The 19,591-nt window shown below is 44.0% G+C and overlaps 1 protein-coding gene across 4 annotated transcripts in view; it reads right to left on the reverse strand.

Annotated features, from left to right (window-relative positions):
• Positions 1-14,851: 14,851 nt before the first annotated feature.
• LOC117367771 (bMERB domain-containing protein 1-like) overlaps positions 14,852-19,591 on the reverse strand; it is a 70,968-nt gene continuing 66,228 nt past the window's right edge. For 3 of the 4 annotated variants that reach the window (XM_033960691.1, XM_033960693.1, XM_033960690.1), the window contains exons 6-7: positions 19,033-19,191; positions 14,852-15,107 (exon numbers count right to left, since the gene is read on the reverse strand). In XM_033960691.1, the coding sequence (XP_033816582.1) occupies positions 19,073-19,191 (119 nt within the window). In that variant the 3' untranslated portion in view covers positions 14,852-15,107; positions 19,033-19,072. The remainder of the gene's footprint in view (positions 15,108-19,032; positions 19,192-19,591) is intronic. The other variant, XM_033960692.1, reaches the window with a different exon arrangement.

The raw sequence follows: 19,591 nt of genomic DNA on the forward strand, positions 1-19,591 counted from the left end.
AGGAAAGAAGAGAAACAGGAAAAAAAGAAAGGGGGCATGAAGAGAGAAAGAAAGAAAGGGCAGGGAGAGAAGAAGAAAAAGTTGGGGGAGGGAATGAGGTTTGGAGGAGAGGAAGCATACAGGCTGAAAGAAAGATTGGATGCACAGTCAGAAGAAGAAAGTGCAACCAGAGACTCATGAAATCACCAGACAAGGTAGGAAAAATGATTTTATTTTAAATTTAGTGATCAAAATGTGTCTGAATTTATATCTGCTGTCCAGTGTTCCCTCTAAGCGGGCGGGTGTTGTGAGCAAACTTTTTTCACTGTGAGCTAAAATATCGGGCGCCAGCAAGTTATGAGCCAAATAAATATGTTGCTTTCTACCACAGAACTTCCTTACGTTTGTATGGAATCTATCCCCTTTCAACTTTAGAGAGTGCCCTCTCGTTCTCCCTGCCTTAGCTACTAAGTCTATTCCCTTCAGTACCTTGAATGTTTCTATCATGTCCCCTCTCAATCTCCTCTGCTCAAGGGAGAAGAGGCCCAGTTTCTCTAATCTTTCGCTGTACGGCAACTCCTCCAGCCCCTTAACCATTTTAGTTGCTCTTCTCTGGATCCTTTCGAGTAGTACCGTGTCCTTCTTAAAGTACCAGTGCTGGACGCAGTACTCCAGGTGAGGGCGTACCATGGCCCGGTACAGCAGCATGATAACCTTCTCTGTCTCTTCAGTCCAGCATCTGCCCCTTCCATTCACTGTCTGTCTTTCCCTGCCATCTCTCCTCCTGCCCCCCTCCCCACCCCCCAATTTGGTCTAGCATCCATCATCTTCCTTCTGTTCCCCTCATGGTCTGGCATCTCTATCCTTCCCTCCCCCCTGTGGTTTTTAGCATATCTCTCTTCTCATTTCCTCCACTCAGATCTGATCATTCTCTGCTCTCTCTTCCCTTTTCTTCTCTGGTCTTCCTTCTCTATTTTCTGCCTCCATCTAAATTAAATTCTTTCTTACTATTTAGTCCCGTTTCCCTCTTTTCACTGTGTCTACACACAGCTTGTCACCCCTTTCCCTCACCCCTCCATTATCTTACTATTTTCTTCCCCCTTTATTTATCTCCTCCTTCCATCCAGTATGTGTTCTTTCCCCACTTCCATTCAGCATCTGCTCTCCCTTCTCAACTGACATCCATCTGCCTTCTGCTCTCTCTCCCTTCTTCTCACTTCCATCATCTGTCCCCTTCTCTCTCTCTCTCATCTCCTCCATTCCATCATCTGCCCCTTCTCTCTCTCTCTCTCTCTCCCCCCCCCCAACTTCCATCATCTGCCCCCCTTCCCCTCACCTTTGTGGGTCACTTTCTTTCCCCTGAGGGTGGCTCATGTCACAGGGGAAGCTTTGGCCGAGCAGAACCGCTTGATTGACAGTGGAACTTACTTGATTGATGTCGATGCTGGGGCCCGTTGCCGTTTGAAGGAAAAAAAAAAAGGTGGAAAAAAGGAACCTGTAAAGGCGAGAGGAAGGGAAACCTCCAGGACAGCTGCTTTTTGCCCTCCTTCAGCGGCCCAAGAGTTCAGACCAGCAGCGGCAGCTCTGTATGCTTTTAACTTCGGCACAGAGCTGCCCCTAATCAATAGTTTAGCGCGGTTTCATGAGGCAGCCTCGGGGCCTTTGATAGCCGGCCCGCTTCGATGATGCGATGTGGGCCGGCCTGGCAAAGGCCCCGAGGCTGCCTTATGAAACCGCGCTAAACTATTGATTAGGGGCAGCTCTGTGCCGAAGTTAAAAGCATACACAGCTGCCGCTGCTGGTCTGGAGGTGCGGAGACAAGGCAGGAGGCAAACGCGGTGGAAGGCAGGAGTCCCGGCGAAGGTAGGAGTCCCGGCACAGCGACTGCAACAGGAAGTTGCAAGTCAGCTGACGCCGGCCTTTCGTTGCGGCGGGGACCGAATCCTTCGCGGACCGGCAAGATTTTGTTTGCGGACCGGCGGTTGAAGAACTGTGCTCTACACTGTGTGCGCTGTGACGAGAAACTTGTGCGCTGCGAGGTAATATTTTGAGCGCCAACGCACCCCAGCGCAGCTTAGCGGGAACACTGTCTATATTTTACAATATGGTCCCCTTTCACTAAACCGCAATAGTGGTTTTTAGCGCAGGGAGCCTATGAGCATCCAGAGCAGCGCTGGGCATTCAGCGCAGCTCCCTGCGCTCTAAAAACTGCTATTGTGGTTTAGTAAAAAGGGAGGGGGGTGGGTTTTGTCTATTTTTGTATGGTTGTTACTGAGGTGACAGTGCATAGAGTCATCTGCTTTGACCTCTTTGAAAAAACCCTGGAATAGGAATGATAATTAACAATTCTATGCGTACAGTGTGCATTGTGTTTTTTTAAAATTTTATTGTTGGTAGATCATTTTGACTTGGTCATTTTAAAAGTAGCTCGCGAGCCAAAAAAGTGTGGGCACCCCTGCTCTAGGCACTATTTATAGAGTCATTCCTAACTCAACTTAGGCACTGTATATTAGGCCAGGGTTTTCTAGGCCTAATTTACAAATGCCTGAGTCATACCATGCCTATTCTCCACCCCTAACCATGCCTACTTTGTGGGTAGGCACGGGTAGGCATCGGTAGGTACCATGCTGAGTTCTGCACGGAACTCTTGTTTTAAATTTTTTTAATGAGTTTTTAATGGCATGCTCAATTACCACACCAATTAAGCTCGTTAAAAAATTTTGAGTTCCACATGGAACTCTGTTAGGCATCCCTGAACTAGGCCCTAAGAGCTCTTCTAACCTGTTATTTAATAAAATTGTTATCTGGGTTTCTTCAGGCCTCTTCCCCTCCCCTTTTTTTTTAAGATCATTTATTTGGCCTATTCTTCTTGATTGGTTTACTATTGTAAAAACAGCCAAGAATCAACACACAGCTGTGATTTGTTGTCATTGCTTGCCTCAGGTGTCTGCTGATATATACAGTATATATATATATATATATACACACAGTGTACGTATATATATATATATACAGTTCATTCTGAAACCATGCTTGTAATCCAAAACACTCATATATCAAAGCAAATTTCCCCATAAGAAAGAATGGAAACTCAGACAATTCATTCCACAACCCAAAAACTTTAATACAAAATAATGTACTTGTATTGTAAGACTTTGCTCATTTAGAACAGTCACTACACTTTTGCAGCATCAGAGAGAAGAACCATCGGCTCAGTTGTGATGCGTGTATACTGTATGTACTTGTATTGCAAGAGCTCACTCATTTAGAACAGTGACTACACTCCCGAGGTGTCAGAGAGAGAAGAACCATCGGCTCAGCTGTGATGATGTGACGCGTGTATACTATATGTACTCGTATTGTAAGACTTTGCTTGTTTAGAACAGTCACTACACTCTTGCAGTATCAGAGAGAGAAGAACCATCAGCTCAGTTGTGAAGTGTGTATAGAAACATAGAAACATAGAAATTGACGGCAGAAAAGGGCCATAGCCCATCGAGTCTGCCCATACCAATGACCCACTCCCTGATTCTTACTCCCCTATAGATCCCACATGAATATCCCATTTTCTCTTAAAATCTGACACGCTGTTGGCCTCAATCACCTGCTGAGGCAGCTCATTCCAATGATCGACCACCCTTTCGGTGAAGAAGTACTTCCTAGCATCACCTTGAAATTTCCCTCCCCTGATTTTCAGCGAGTGTCCTCTGGTTACCGTGGGCCCTGTAAGACTGAAGATATCATCTTTCACCTCTATACGCCCCGTGATATATTTAAAGGTCTCAATCATGTCCCCCCTCTCTCTTCGCTCCTCCAGTGAGTACATCCACAGTTTTTTTAACCTTTCTTCATACGTGAGATCCCTGAGCCCCAAGACCATTCGCTGAACCAACTCAACTCTCAACACATCTTTCCGGTAGTGTGGTCTCCAGAATTGAACACAATACTCGAGATGAGGTGTCACCATGGATCTGTACAGTGGCATTATAACTTCAGGTTTTCTGCTGACAAAACCCCTACAGATGCAGCCCATCATTTGTCTTGCCTTGGACGAAGCCTTCTCCACATGATTGGCAGCCTTCATATCATTGCTAATGATCACTCCTAAATCACGTTCCACCGTGGTCCTGGACAAGGTTTCACCATTTAGTGTGTAAGTTCTGTGTGGATTTTTTTTTGCCTAGGTGCATTACTTTACATTTTTTAGCATTGAAGCCTAACTGCCAAGTTGATGACCACTGTTCTAGCTGCCGTAGGTCCTGCGTCATAAAGTCAGGCACACTGCTTTTGTCTACTATGTTGCACAGTTTGGCGTCGTCGGCAAACAGTGATACCTTTCCTCTAAGCCCTTGGGTCAAATCTCCTATGAATAAATTGAATAGAATCGGCCCTAAGACGGAGCCCTGAGGTACTCCACTCGTCACTGCTGACGTTTTGGAGGGGGTACCGTACTTGTATTGCAAGACATTGTTTGTATATCAAGTTAAAATTTAATAAATTGTTTTGCTTGTCTTGCAAAACACTTGCATACCAAGTTACTTGCAATCCAAGGTTTTACGGTATATATATATATCTGAGGGGCTGCTGAAAAGTTCTCAGCCCAACCAATGATGTGGAGCCATATAATTTACAATCTATTCCACTCTTTTCTTGAAATGTTTCGTTTCAGCGAGGCAAATGAATCTAGTAAATGGGCAAAGTATAGGGAAACCAAACCATTGTGACACCACCGATCAGGTTAGCTCATAGCCATTGGTGGAGTGAGGCATTATGACATCACAATACGAGGGGCTGCTGAAAAATTCTCAGCCCAGCCAAGAAGGGAATGACATGGAGCCATGAAACTTACATGTTCTTCCACACTTTTCTTGACACTTTTTCTGTTTCATTTCATATCATTGAAACAAAAAAGTGTGGAATAACATAAGTTTCATGGTTCCACATCATTCACTTCTTGGTTAGGCTGAGAACTTCTCAGTGGCCCCTCGTAACCTAAAAGGTAGATCTTCTTTTCAACTAACAACAATGAAAAAAATGGCATGTTATCACGCATAAAACTAATTACCAAAGCAGCGGGGAAACGAGCTGTTATATGCTAGTACCATGTGTTAACACCAAATTTGTGCATTCTAAATGTTTGTTGGCTTCTTCATTTGAAAATAAGTCCAAAAAGCAAAAGGCCATCTGAAAATTACCCCAATAAAGACTTGGAAAACATAACAAGAAATTGATACAACATATTTAATGCAAGTCAAATAGCAAACATAGAAATGCGCCCTAAATACGCTCTGTCAACTTGCTCCTCACAGACCCCTTTCCTTTTTTCATTCATCACTATGGTAACTAGATACACCATGACTTACTAAGAAACATGGTTGGAAATGTGATCACAGACAGCTGAAGAACCTACACCCTGCAATAATAAACGAGCCCTGCATCTTTAAATGTGCTTTCTTCAATTTCAATAAAAAATATATTAAGATTTAGGGGAGGAAGGGACCAAGAGCTGAAGGGATAGCAGATGAATTTCACCATCTGTAAATCAGTAAACTGAGCATTTATCATGTTTGTTCTGTGCTGCCCACACCATACTAGTAATGATGAGAGATGGTAGCCAGCATTGTGCTAATAGCAACTTGATGTATTTCTGTGGTTCGCACTGTTATAATTAAGGCAGTGGAAAGAGGAGAGTCTCTGGGAAGCCAGATCTCTATAAATTAATTGCCAGCATGGTAGTCTGCAAATACAATGTTTTCCAACCAGCTGAGGTTACATTCATGTATATTACTTTCCCAGCATAATTCTGCCTAAGCCACCACTGTGTTTGCTCCTAGCACTTAATGAACTGAAGTCGGGTGGGAAGGCACTGGCACACGCCTGGTGTGGGCACTGCTTAGAAATTTAAAGGGACAGTGCACTTGGTAGTATCTGTGCCAGGGTCCGTGGATGACGTCACCCACAAGTGAGAATATATATGACAAAGACGTTTAAATATCTCGGTGGCATTAATATACAGGAAGTGAAGGAAAACTCCGGAATGAGAGGGCATAGGATGAAGGCAAGCAGTGATAGGCACAGGAATAATCTACGGAAATATTTTTTTTACAGAAAGGGTGGTAGATACGTGGAATAGTCTCCTGGTAGAGGTGGTGGATCCAAAGACTGTGTCTGAATTCAAGAAAGCATGGGACAGGTACATGGGATCTCTTAGAGGAGGAGATAGTGGATGCTACGGATGGACAGACTGGATGGGCCATTTGGCCTTTATCATGTTTCTCTGTTTCTTCTATATGCTTGCTATCATCCAAGATCAAAGACCTACCACAGTGGAAGAATACTGTCTCATGATAGAGGTAGTTTGAAAAGACATTAAAAAAAGGAACCTCCCTGAACTTTCTGTGGTTTATTTTATTTGATATCTAATATGTTTTATGGTCTTCCAGACAAATGCATAGGTCTGTTACAGATCTCCAGGTATACAGGTTCATTGTCTGCAAATATGTGGCACATGCTCCCAAGTGGTTGCAGAATGGAAACAAAATTACCGTATTTTCACCCATATACCGCGCACCCGTGTAAAACGCGCACACGGGTATAGCGCGAGGGGAACACAAATTTATGTAAAAAAAATTTAATATAGCACGCACACGCGTATACCGCACATGCTAAAACCTCCTCCCGCCTACTCCGAACCGGCATCCTCCCCCCCCGCTCGTGTCACCCCCCTCCCCCGCGATCCTACATCCCCCCCAGCACCGCAAAACATCTCTTACCCGATTGGGCACCGGCACCGGCACCAGCACCAATGCACAGGATGTGCCAGTGCCAGTGCACGAAGATCCTCCCTCGTTGGGTTGGGCTGGGCTGGGCTGGGCTGGGTGGTGCGAAAGAGATCCTCCTTCTTCCTGTGCCGGGCTGGACTAGGCTTTGAGCATTTGCGCATGCTCAAAGCCTTCTGGTCTAATCTCAGAGGGGTAGGCACGGGGACAGAGCCCATGGGGCAGGGACAGGGACAGAGCCTGAATGGATGGGGCAGGGTTTGGGACAGTATCTGTGGGGATGGGACAGGGATAGAGCCCCTGAGACAAGGACAAACTTTTTCCTGTGCCATTTTCTAAAACCCTGAGACTAGTATAGGCTTACCAGACGTCCAAATTTCTCCGGACATGTCCTCCTTTTGAGGACATGTCTGGCGGCCCAGACAACTTTTCAAAACCTAGCACTTTGTCTGGGTTTTGGAAAGCTTCCCCCAAACTTTGGTCAGGCAAGAGGGCATGACCAGAGCAAGCAGTGGGAGGCGGGGCTAGGGCAGGATTAGAGGCATGACTGGGGCGTAACGGGGCATGGATGGACAGGCCTGTGGATGGGTCTAGGGGGGGGTTCCAGATTTTACGAATGTAGAATCTGGCAACCCTAGACTAGTATCAATATGTAAAAATGTAGCACATTTTAATTCAGTGATTAAAAAAACCAGCAGAAACTGCTTTTGGAATGAAATGAACTACTGTTAAATGACATTATTTGTGCCTTGTCTGCCTTTGAAGTGGCAACAAGAGTCTTGTCTGCTGATCAGACTCCTACCATCTGCAACGTTCTTCCATCATGTGCCCATCTTGCTGTTACTGCTACTGATTCATCCATTGTTGCTGGCATCAAAGAACATTTCCAGCATTTAATAGACGCTTATTTTCCTGTTCATCCATTACACAGTTTAGGTTCTCTTCTACACCCATGTCTGAGAGTCAATCCAGTTACCTTCCCAGATGACGTAAAAACATAGGCAACTGAATCTTTGGGAAGGTTGTACCAAAACCAGATCGAAATGGAAGGCTCTAGTTGTGATTTATAAACAGCTGTACAGAATATTGTCCCTTTTTATACTTTAATAAAAATATTTAAATATGAAATCATGTGTTCAAGGCTTATGCAAATGAGGACATAATCCACAGGGACGGAGCGGGGATGGGGACAAACTGTAGCAGGGTAGCCTGCCCTTGGAAAATCTGTTTTATTACCTGTCCAGGTGGTCAGCAAAAATAGCGCAAGGGTTTCTTCGTGTTGTCGAAATTGCGTATGCTTAGAGCTTACATCGATGCTTCAGCATTTAGATCTCTGGTTCAGTCCTTGATTTTGAGCCAGCGTGATTATTGTAATATTGTATATTTATTATTTTTTTATTTTAAAAATTTATAAACCATTTAAAACTAAACGGTTTACATAATTTACATACATAATATTAAAATAAAAACAAATACATAATAAAATACACATGTAATAAAATGAATATACATCCGATCCTCAGGAAAATACCATGATGTGGGTAGTAGAGATCCTAGATAATTCATCAATTATAGCGGAAGTACCTTGCGGGCATCAAGAAAAGCATCTTAAGACTGCGTATTTATTCAGAATACCGCAATCAAACTCATACGCAATCAGAAGAAATATGATCATGTCACCCCTTTATATCGAAACTTACAGTGGCTCCCTGTAGAAGCGCGCGTTGTTTTTAAACTGGGCTGTTTCTACTACAAAGTCGCTACTGGTCAAGTACCACAGTATTTGACAGACTTGTTTTCTCATTTCAGAGGAACCCCAGAAAAACTCATGCTTTCTTTGTCTTTCCACCAGCTAATGGCTGCAAATACAAAAGATATCATGAGCGTTTGCTCTCTTTCCAAGCTGCTATGCATGATAGTGATCTCAGGTACTTGTTCTCTGTATCCCACTCTTATCTTCATTTCAGAAGGCAATTGAAAACATTTTTCAAGAGTTGTCATCCCTGGTGTCCATAGGCAAGAAGGCACAATTTCCAAATCCATTACAGAATATATAATGGAGCATTATAGTTAGATGTGTAAATAGAAAACAAACCCCCAGATCTGTTCATGCAATTTAGTGGATTGCTGATGACGTCCTTATAATGACGGGCCACCTCCTTCGACTGTCGATCAGATATGGAGCGATACGTGCTGTGAAAAAGCAGGACTACAGACACTCCCTATTCAATGCAACATCCAATATTTATTTACAAAATATACAGAAGAGGTTTACAGCTATCTTTGAAAAATAAAATACAAAATGGGTCAAACTTGTAAAGGCAATTGTGCCCCCAGGATCTCACTCTGTATCTGTGAGAAAATTCCTAGAGACATCGGGCTCAGCAGATATGTTATTGTGAACAGATGTTTATCAGTGAGATGACAATTTCAAACTTCAACCTGCCTTCTAGCACCAATATCTGTCTTATCATTCCGTCTGTAAATTCCCCCACCTGAGCACTGTGTAAAGACGCACCTTTTTGTCCAGTTTGTCTTGACTAGATTGTAAGCTCTTTTGAGCAGGGACTGTCTCTTCTATGTTTTGATGTACAGCGTTGCGTATGCCTAGTAGCGTTCTAGAAATGATTAGTAGTAGTGGTAGTAATTGTGTGAATCATTCCACTCTATTTTAGTGCCTAAATGGGAAAGTTGGGGCAGGCTGGGGAAAGAAATATTGAACAAAGTAGGGGTTAAGTGGAAGGAGGTTAAATTCATGGTCATACAGTAGCACTGAAAACTGACAGGCTGATTCTGAAAAGCTACCTCTGGTTAGCGCGGGAATAGCACGCATTTTAATCTTTACAGAATGCTCAGAGGGCATTACTGCAAGAAACAATCTGTGCACCAGATTATGATTGCAAATTATATTCAAATGTACTAAAATGTATGTTAATAATCTTGTCTACTATTCCTTCCCAATGCTCAGATAACAGCATACAAACAAGCCGTTTGTACCGCTGTACAAGTAATACCAGCTTAGAGGTGGCGGTGGGAGGTCTGAAGACAGGATTTCTTTTGATCTCCAGTTTAAAACCAGCTGGTTTTGATTTCTGTTCTAAGCAGAAGAAAGCCCAGGAGAGTCTGTACGCGCCGGTACTGAGAAAGAAATGCACGCAAGTCTGAACAAAAGTGAAAGCACATAGGGGCTCATAATCAAAAGAGAAAAACATCCAAAAACTGGCCTAAGTCGGCACTTGGATGAACATTGTCAAAATACGTCCAAGTGCCAATAATAAAAATGAGTTTTGGACGTATTTCTAAACGACGTAGGCCTTCATAGTGCCGCTGAATGACCATAGTTAAATGGGGCATTTCAGGAGGAGTGTCGAGGGCGGGATTTGGGCGGGACGTGGGCAGGCTTAGACTTAGTCATACTGCATGTATAACCGAAAGTTATACAGCACAGGATCGATGGAACTTGGACGTTGTGACTTAGACCAGTGTTTTTCAACCTTTTTACACCCGTGGACCGGCAGAAATAAAAGAATTATTTTGTGGACCGGCACACTACTAGGACTAAAATTTAAAAACCCAGTTTCCTCCCCATCTCCGCGAGCTCAGTCACCTCAGTAACTATAGAAAAATAGACAAATATAGTGCAACATATAGACAGCAGATATAAATTCTCAAAACTGACACGTTTTGATCACTAAATTGAAAATAAAATCATTTTTCCTACCTTTGCTGTCTGGTTGCGTTTCCTTCTGTCTGTGTATCCTTTCTTTCATTTCTTTCTTTCTGCACTCAGGCCCAACAATGGTCCCTTTCTATTCCCTCCCTCTTTCCTTCCCATTTCTTTAGTGCCCCCAGTGCTTCCTTCCCATGTCCTTAGTGCCTCTTCCAGTCTTTAGTGCCCCCAGTGCCTCCTTCCCATGTCCTTAGTGCCTCTTCCAGTCTTTAGTGCCCCCATTGCCTCCTTCCTATGTCCCTCTCACGGCCTCCCACACTTTGTCCCACCATCACCCCCATAGCCAGCCTGTCTACCTCTCTCCCTCCCTCCCTGGCCAAAGCCAGCCTGCTTGCCTGACTACTTCCTTTCCTCCTTGCCGGCAAAAAAAAGCCTCCCTCCTTCCTTTCCCCTGCTCTTATCGCCCTGCTGCTGCTGCTGCTAAACCCGACAGGAAATCTTCTTTCTGATGTCAATTCTGACGTCGGAAATGATGTTCTGGGCCAGCCCAACTATTTAGATGCCATGTCTGGGTGTTAAGTCCATCACTTTGCAGACCCCTCCCACGTCCAACAGGGTTTGTTCTAGGTGTTTTTGACTTGGATGAAAAGTTGAACGAAAATGTGGTATAAAGATGGATGATGTAGTGGCTTGGACGATCAGATCAGCAGGATGTATAGTTAGACGATTTTCGAAACAAAAAAAAAAGTGGATGTATTTTTCAAAAATGTGTCCTAAGCTGTTTTTTACTTTGGACGACTTGCGACTTGGACGAAAACGGACTTAGACGTTCCTTTCGATTATGCCCCTCATCTTGTCTCCTGTTTTCTGTGCTTAAATATAAGCCTTCCACGTAAAAAAAAAAAGCATGCACAGATGCAATGCGGTGATGCCAAGTGTATGCGCGCATACGTGTGATATCCAGAAAAACAAGGCAAACAACCCCTTGGGAAATACACAGCGAAGAAGAAGTGGGGAAGGAACTGTGCACATCAACCTGAGATAAAGCAGAGTTTATTGAATACAATCAACTATTGTAATACAAAACATGTAAAATATCTTGTAATTTCTTCCAGACCTGGCACGGTCCGTGTTTCGGCTTCGAAAAGGAAGCCTGCTTCAGGAGTACAGATGACAATCCAGTAGATGGCACTGAAGCACTTAAACATCTATTATCTCACAACATGAAAAACTTGGTGAGAGCTCATTGGGAAAAAAGTCTCTTGGGAAAAGAAACATATTGCTCGGGAGCTGCGGAGCTGCATATACAGGAGTAGCGCAGATGCCCTCCTGACGTGACTCTGAACACGAGAACAGGTTGAGAGGGGCAGGGCTGGGGGGGCGAGGCTGGGGTGGAACAGGGTGTGACTTGGGTGAAACAGGATAGGGCTGGGTGGAACTGGGCGGGCCCGGGGGCAGGGCTAGGGGTAAGGATTTTACAATAGTAAAATTTGGTAACCCTACCCTGGTCATGCCCTTCAACTTCAAAGCGCCAAACGACGTTCCTACTCCCACTTCATACCGAGCCACTGGAAGCAACTGTCCCCACAGAACAGATCCCTTGAAGGGCTCCTCAACTTTAGGAAAGCAATAAAAACACACTTCTCCACCTAACTCCCCTGCCCATGACCAATGGAATACAAAGAAATGTATATTGGTACTAGATTAACGTGACCATATGTCTCATTTTGAACAGGACCATCACGTTTTTTACATAGCCTGTCCCGTTGTCCCCAAGCACAGCTTCGGGATGCCGAAATGTCCTGTTTTCCGGGGCCTGCTGAAGAAACAAGTACCATAGCGAATACAGCCCCCCCCCCCCCCAACCCGGTACCTTTTTAGAATCCTGGCAGCTGCCTCCCGTCCTGATGTCTTCCGGCAGCGTGGCACCCGAGCTTTTTGTGTGCCTGCCTGGTCCCACGCCACTCACTGAATAGCTGCCGTCAGTTCTTTGCGAGTCTGTGAGAACTGATGGCAGCCATACAGTAAGCAGCGCGGAACCAGGCAGGCACACAAAAAGCTCGGATGCCACTCTGCCGCTGCCGGAAGACATCAGGACGGGATTAAAAAAAGGTACTGGGGAGGGGGTTGGTCCTGTCCTGTTTTGGGGGGGTGGTGGAAAAATGGTCACGTTATACTAGATCCTTGGTATGTGTCGCATTAGGATAAAAACTTGCACTGAAAAATCTTGCACTGTAACTATGCTGAATTATAACTTGTTAACTGTATATTATGTATGTTAACCTATAACCCGTTCTGAGCTCTTTGGGGAGAACGGGAGAGAAAACAAATAAATAAAAGTTATGCTCCTGTCCGAAAATGGGGCACACATTTAGGAGCATAAATAACTCTTTGTGCCCCTCCCTCCATATAGTAAACAGACAAACTATACTAATGCAAGAACGAAAAGATGAATCTAGGTGGTATCTTGCATTCAAACTAGCTCCTACAATAATGCACTACAGTTTGTAAAAGCACCATAGAAACAGGAGCATTCACCATGCATGTGATTAACCTATAAAGGCTTAATTCAGGGGTGTCCAACCTTTTGGCTTCCCTGGGCTGCATTGGCCGAAAAAAAAATTTCTAGGGCCCCACAAACGCTGCAGCAAAACAGAGGGAGCCGGCAAGGCAGTAAACACCCAGGGGCAGCAGAGGAAAACACTGCATCGCCCTTGACTGGGGCCGCACAAAATACTTCACGGGGACGCATGCGGCCCTTGGGCCGCAGGTTGGACACCCCTGGCTTAACTGAAATCTTTTAGCCAGGTTAAGAAGAGGCATTCGTGGGGTCAGGTCAGGGGAAGAAAATCCGCTTCCATTTGGTATTTTCAGATGTAGACATTCTATTTTACATCCTTTTCATTAGCTGCAGAAACAACCGGTGTGAAGCGTGCAGGTGCTATTAAGTGGAAGCTGATGGAGGGACTCTAAGGATTGGTTTCTATGTCCCCTTGAGATCTTGGCGTGCCATCAGCCGATTCAAAGGCAGCAATAAACTGAGATGAAACACCCGATACACTTCAGCCAGGAATCCAACCAGCCCCAGATTTAAAACAAACCATTTTACATATACCCTGTATATGGAAGATTGCGACTGGAGGAAACCAGGCTTCTGCCACTTTGCTAGGACAAGGGTGGAATACACGTGTTGGGGGAGGGGCCAACAGACATTAGTGTTTTACATCTGCTCTGTAGGGGCAGCTGTTAAATCTGATGTCCGGGTGCCAGACCTGGCACATCGCTCACCAATCCCGACGCTTTTCCCCCCACCCCCATATATGAGGGGGTGCTGAAAGTTTCTCAGCCCTTCCAAGAAGAGAAAGTGTAGTTACTTACCTGTAACGTAGGTTCTCCGTGGACAGCAGGATGTGACTATCCTGCTGTCCACGGAGAACCTATGTTACAGGTAAGTAACTACACTTTTTTGCAAATTAGCACTTAACAAAATAAGATAACACTCTTTTCAGCTACAGTGACAAAATAATGCTCAGAATTTAAGAAGTTAGTTGGTTGGGCTGAGAACTTTTCAGCACCCCCTTGTACATTACCCCCTGGTAGTCATCACCTAAACCTCCCCCCAGACACTGTTCCCTAATCTCCAGACACATTACCCTCTGATAGGACATCACCTAGCCCTCCCAACATTATCCCCCAAACCCCAAATAAATTACCCTCCAACACCACATCCCCCCAAACACTGTTCCTGAGACCCAGACATATTACATTCCAGCAGCACATCACTTGACTCCTCACCAACACAGTATCTCCCCTGAAGCCTCTCCCAAGACCTCCCCAAACAGGGGCAAGACCTTAAACATCCAGCCCCAGCACTCCCCCATTCCCTGTTTAATGGGCTAGGGGTGATGCCCACTCGCTCCCGTCTCATGTCCCTGACTCTGGCAAAATGGCTGCCGAGACCTCCAGCAGCAATTTCACATTAGCACTGCTAGTGGTTAGGCTTCCACAACATGTAAAGTGCACGTACATTAACACATTGCTGTCTGGACTCAGTTTATCGCTGTCATTTCCGTCATTTCCATCATGTGCACTGAGTCAGAAATGCCCCACATGCAAATTTCCAAGGCTGCTGGCATGACCCTAGTCTCATGAAACAACGTGCAGGGCTTCCCCCCCCCCCCCCCCCCCCAATGCATATTTCAAAAAGTCCATCTTCACCAGCTTTGTAACGAGTACCTTTTCCAAAAATACTCTTTGGTCACATGAACGAGAACTAGTGACATGACACACAAAAACAGGAAAAAAACAGTGGCAGAGTCTGAACAAGGCAGGAAGGCTGAGGCTCACAGAAATCTGGTCAGCATAATTTGCAAAGTTTTAACAGTTTAGGTTCTTACAAACGAAACAGGCAAAGCAAACAAACCTCTCTGAGGGTTTTTAATTGTACTGAAAGGCTAGTTGCAGTTACAAGACCCTTGAGAGGGTGCAGTCCAATACAGGTGAAAGGATTTGCCATGAAGTCTACCATTCTAGGCGGTGCTGGGAAGATAAGCCAGGATCCCGATGCATCTTGGCCACCTATGAATTCATGTCGATTTTTCATCGGTTGCACTTGGTGAAACACAAGCGTAATGGAAGTCAAAGCTAATGGAAACCATGGTCCTGCTTTTCATGGAGACCTGTGGAGGGGGGAGGGAGAAGGGTGAAGGACAAGAACATAGGGAATACAAAGTCAGATGAGTGTGTACAGAAGGAAATGCCAACTGCTGCAGTCCTGATTTAGTCAACAAGGGAAGGCTGTAGAATGTGTTGTATATATCACAACTTTTTCCAGGTCCCCAAAAGGCTGATACACCACCAGGTACAATTCTAGTGGTAACTCTAGGGAGCAGTACACTCACTGTTTAGATGTAGCCTCTTGTTAAGTTACTTAAGAATTGCCAAACTGGGACAGACCGAAGGTCCATCAAGTGGCCAACCCAGGTCCCAAGTGCCCAACAAAAACTCAGAGTAGCAACATTCCAGAGCTGAGATTGTGATGTCATAATGCCTCATTCCATCAATGCCTAAGAGCCAAACTCATAATCTCTTTGTTAATAGCATTGTTTTTATCTTATTATAATTTTGTTTTTGTTTTTGTTTTCCCTATATAATTTAACTTATATTTCGCTTAGAAATTGGATAAGCGACGGAATCAAATTTTAATTTAAACTTGAAGTAATGTCATAATGGCGTGATTGTTCTATACCCGGCTCACATAGGAACATAAGGATTTCCATACTGGGACAGTTGCCAAACCAGGTCCCAAGAACCCAGCTAGATTCTAAGTAGTAGATCCCTAGTGTGTGTCTAGTTAAGATAAAAACTTGTACTGAGAAAACATGCACTGTTATGAATAACTAGCAAATTCTAACCTAGAAACTCTATATTTGTTGGTATTAGACCCCTAGTTTGTATCAAGTTAGGATACAACCTTGTATTGTAAACTTGTTCTGTAATTATGCCAAATTGTAACCTGTTAACTATATAACACATGTCTTGATTCTTTTGGAAAGGTATAGCATACTATTATTAGGCCATAGTATTAGGATATATTCCAGTCCCTTGATGATTATACCAACAGAGGAGGCGTGGCCCATGGATTAGAATAATGGGATGAAATCCAACAAAATCAAGTTTGACTACCTCTTCTCCTGCTGATATCCTTGAGATCCTGAATAAGCCACTTGATCTCTCTTTAACTCAGGTATTCACTAAAACTGTAAGGCAAGAACTTGGGATGCAATGGGAGGATGAAGGCCCATCATTCTGAGCACGTGGCCCTATAAGCAAGAGGGAGTGGGATTCCCTCCTGCCAATTTGTCATCCGAAGGTACAGGTGTAGGGAGATGTCGGGATATGGGGAGATGGGGGGATGTTTTTGAATGAGAGTGCCCAAGAAAGGGACTTGGGGGTGATGGTAGACATGACAATGAAGCCGACAGCACAGTGCGCAGCTGCCGCTAAGAGAGCGAATAGAATGCTAGGTATAATCAAGAAAGGTATTACAACCAGAACGAAAGAAGTTATCCTGCCGCTGTATCGGGCAATGGTGCGCCCACATCTTGAGTACTGCGTCCAGTATTGGTCACCGTACCTTAAGAAGGATATGGCATTGCTCGAGAGAGTTCAGAGGAGAGCAACACGACTGATTAAGGGGATGGAAAGCCTTTCATATGCTGAGAGATTGGAAAAACTGGGACTCTTTTCCCTAGAAAAGAGAAGATTAAGAGGGGATATGATAGAGACTTACAAGATCATGAAGGGCATAGAGAGAGTAGAGAGGGACAGACTCTTCAAACTTTCAGAGAATAAAAAAACAAGAGGGCATTCGGAAAAGTTGAAAGGAGGCAAATTCAAAACTAATGCTAGGAAATTCTTCTTTACACAACGGGTGGTGGACACCTGGAATACAATTCCAGAGGAAGTTATAGGGCAGAGTACAGTACTGGGGTTTAAGAAAGGTTTGGACAAATTCCTGCTGGAAAAGGGGATAGAGGGGTATAGATAGAAATTTACTGCACAGGTCCTGAACCTGTTGGGCCGCCGCGTGAGCGGACTGCTGGGCGCGATGGACCTCGGGTCTGACCCAGCGGAGGCATTTCTTATGTTCTTATGTTCTTATGTGGGGAGATGTCAGAGGATGTCCTATTTGGGTTGTAGGAGGGGGTCGTGATGACCAGGGGAGTAAGGGAGGGTCATGCCTTAAACCATCCAGTTGTCTTCTTGTTAGGGTTGCCAGATTTCCTCTTTGAAAAAAGAGGATGCCTGGCCCCGCCCCGTTCTGCACCCAGTCCCACCTCATTACGAATCTGGTTCCTCCCTAATTTTCCCCCAGCCCCACCCTCAGATTAACCTCGAGCACGAAGGCCACATTTGGAAGCCTTTGTGCATGCATGGATGTCAAAGCAATGCTATCACATGCATGCATGCATGCTTATGATGTCATCACGGTGATGGCCGTGCATGCGCAAAGGCTTCCAGACACAGCCTCTGAGCTCAGGATTTCCAAAATCTGAAAAAATTGCTGGTTTTTGAAAATTCTTCCGAGCACCCGGACGATCCTCTAAAAAGAGGACAAGTCTGGGTTTCCCCGCACATATGGTAACCCTATTTCTTGTCTGTTTGAGCACCTTTGGGGAAGTTATACCTGTTTTACATTCGTCTAAGTCCCGCCTAGGACAACATTCTGGGAAAGCTGTTTTTTTTATTTTTTAAATCTTTATTGATTTTCAAACTTTTACAGTGCAAAACAATTAATTTATCATAAACACTGCCTAAAACGCACTTTAAAATATATAAGTAATACATGAAACAATCATTTCCTCCCCCTCCACCCTCCACCCAATTATTAATACAAGACATATTATGTGAATACCATTATAAACAAATAATTTTAATACTCAAAGTACATTTCCCTCCCCTACCACCCCCCAGATGTGTAAGGAAATCTAATAAAAGGAGAGAGATATATGACTATTATTGAGAAGTAATAAATGTAGTTAATGGGCTCCACACTTTATTAAACGAATTACTAAACCCTAAACAATCTGCATTCTTCTCTCATACTTATAGGTAGTACATACATTCGTCCACCAAAATGGCTCTTCCAATTGTGTGTAACCATTTGGATAGCTATTCCCGTCATTATCATGAAAAGACGGCTTTTCTATTTATCCAAAATAGGCTTGACGTGTAATAACGTACCACATATTATGGCTTCATAAGTTAAGGGAATAAAGGTATTCAAGAATAAGATTGATTTGTCCACAAATTGACCTCCAGAAATTAAATATCAATGGACAAAAATATAATAGATGATCCAGAGTCCCTATATCGCTATGACAATGCCAGCATCTATTAGACTTGGAACTATCTAGTTTTTGTAAACAAACTGGGGTCCAAAAAATCCTATGCAATAAAAATAACCAAGTTTGTCTCATAGATGCTGACGCTGTACACTTTAACCTCCAAGACCAAATTCGTGGCCATCGAGATGCAGAAATATACTGTTTTATCTCAATACTCCAAATGTCTCTAAGACTATTTTTTGGCTTTTTATTCAAAAATTCAGAAATTGTACCACTGGGCGGCCTGATGTCCTACTAAATCTGTCTGGTAGAAAGAATCTGCAAGCTATAATACGTTTTTAAGTCTTGCCATTCAGGAAACCCACTCTTAATGGCCTACTTCAACTGCAACCATTTATATTGTTCAGACTTTAAAATACCAAATGGGAAAGCTTCGATTATTGCTTCAGGATGTCCAGGTTGAAGCCCGCCAAATGGCCACCCATAACACACCTCTCAACATGCCCCTTTGAGCTCTGGATGCAGAGCATCTTAGAAGGGCTGCTGAACATCCAGAAAGTTGGTTTTGATTATCGGCACTTGGACGTCCCTGCTATTAGGACGTCCGAGTGCCAACTTGGACTGGTTTTTGGACTTCTCAAAGTTTTGAATATGCCCACCTTAATCACTACATACTAAACACACTGCCTAAATTTAATTCCAATTCATGACCTTCCTAGACAAGCACAGAAGTCATTGCAATGAAGCACATTACCCAGAGGCTGACTGTGGGTACAAGAGGCCTGGGGTTCTGTCTACATGATGGAGCAGGTGAATCCACAGCATTCCTTCAGCAAGGTGAACCCTGTTTTTGTCACATATGGTGTGAAGGTCTGTTGGCTTCTAGAAGTCATTTTCTTGTCTCTAGTGGGTGCTAGGAGAGAGGGACCTTGTTATTATCTTTGAAATGCTAACCTCAATTCAAGCTATGCCAAACTTCTCAACTCCCCATCGCGGAGAGGAATAACCTCTGGGAAACCGATTTCCCACCTCCCATGGGAACAGATCATGATACATCCAAATTACAGCTGAAGACCAAAACTGCTGTCCAAAATTTTCTGTGCAGGAGTTATGAACAGCGTATGTCTGTCTGTCTATTACCCCACAGCACCGGGGTTGCAAACTATCCCAACAAGATTCAAAGCAGTTTCCAGATGCAAAAAGATTAAGGCACTACTAGATCAGGGGTTAGCTGTGTTAGTCTTTTTTTTTTTTTTTAATCACCGGCTGTGGTGGTATTAACTCTGACGCTCACAGGAATTCTATGATCCATC

This window comes from Geotrypetes seraphini, chromosome 10, assembly GCF_902459505.1.
Source record: "Geotrypetes seraphini chromosome 10, aGeoSer1.1, whole genome shotgun sequence".
In the NCBI taxonomy this organism is placed as follows: Eukaryota; Metazoa; Chordata; class Amphibia; order Gymnophiona; family Dermophiidae; genus Geotrypetes; species Geotrypetes seraphini.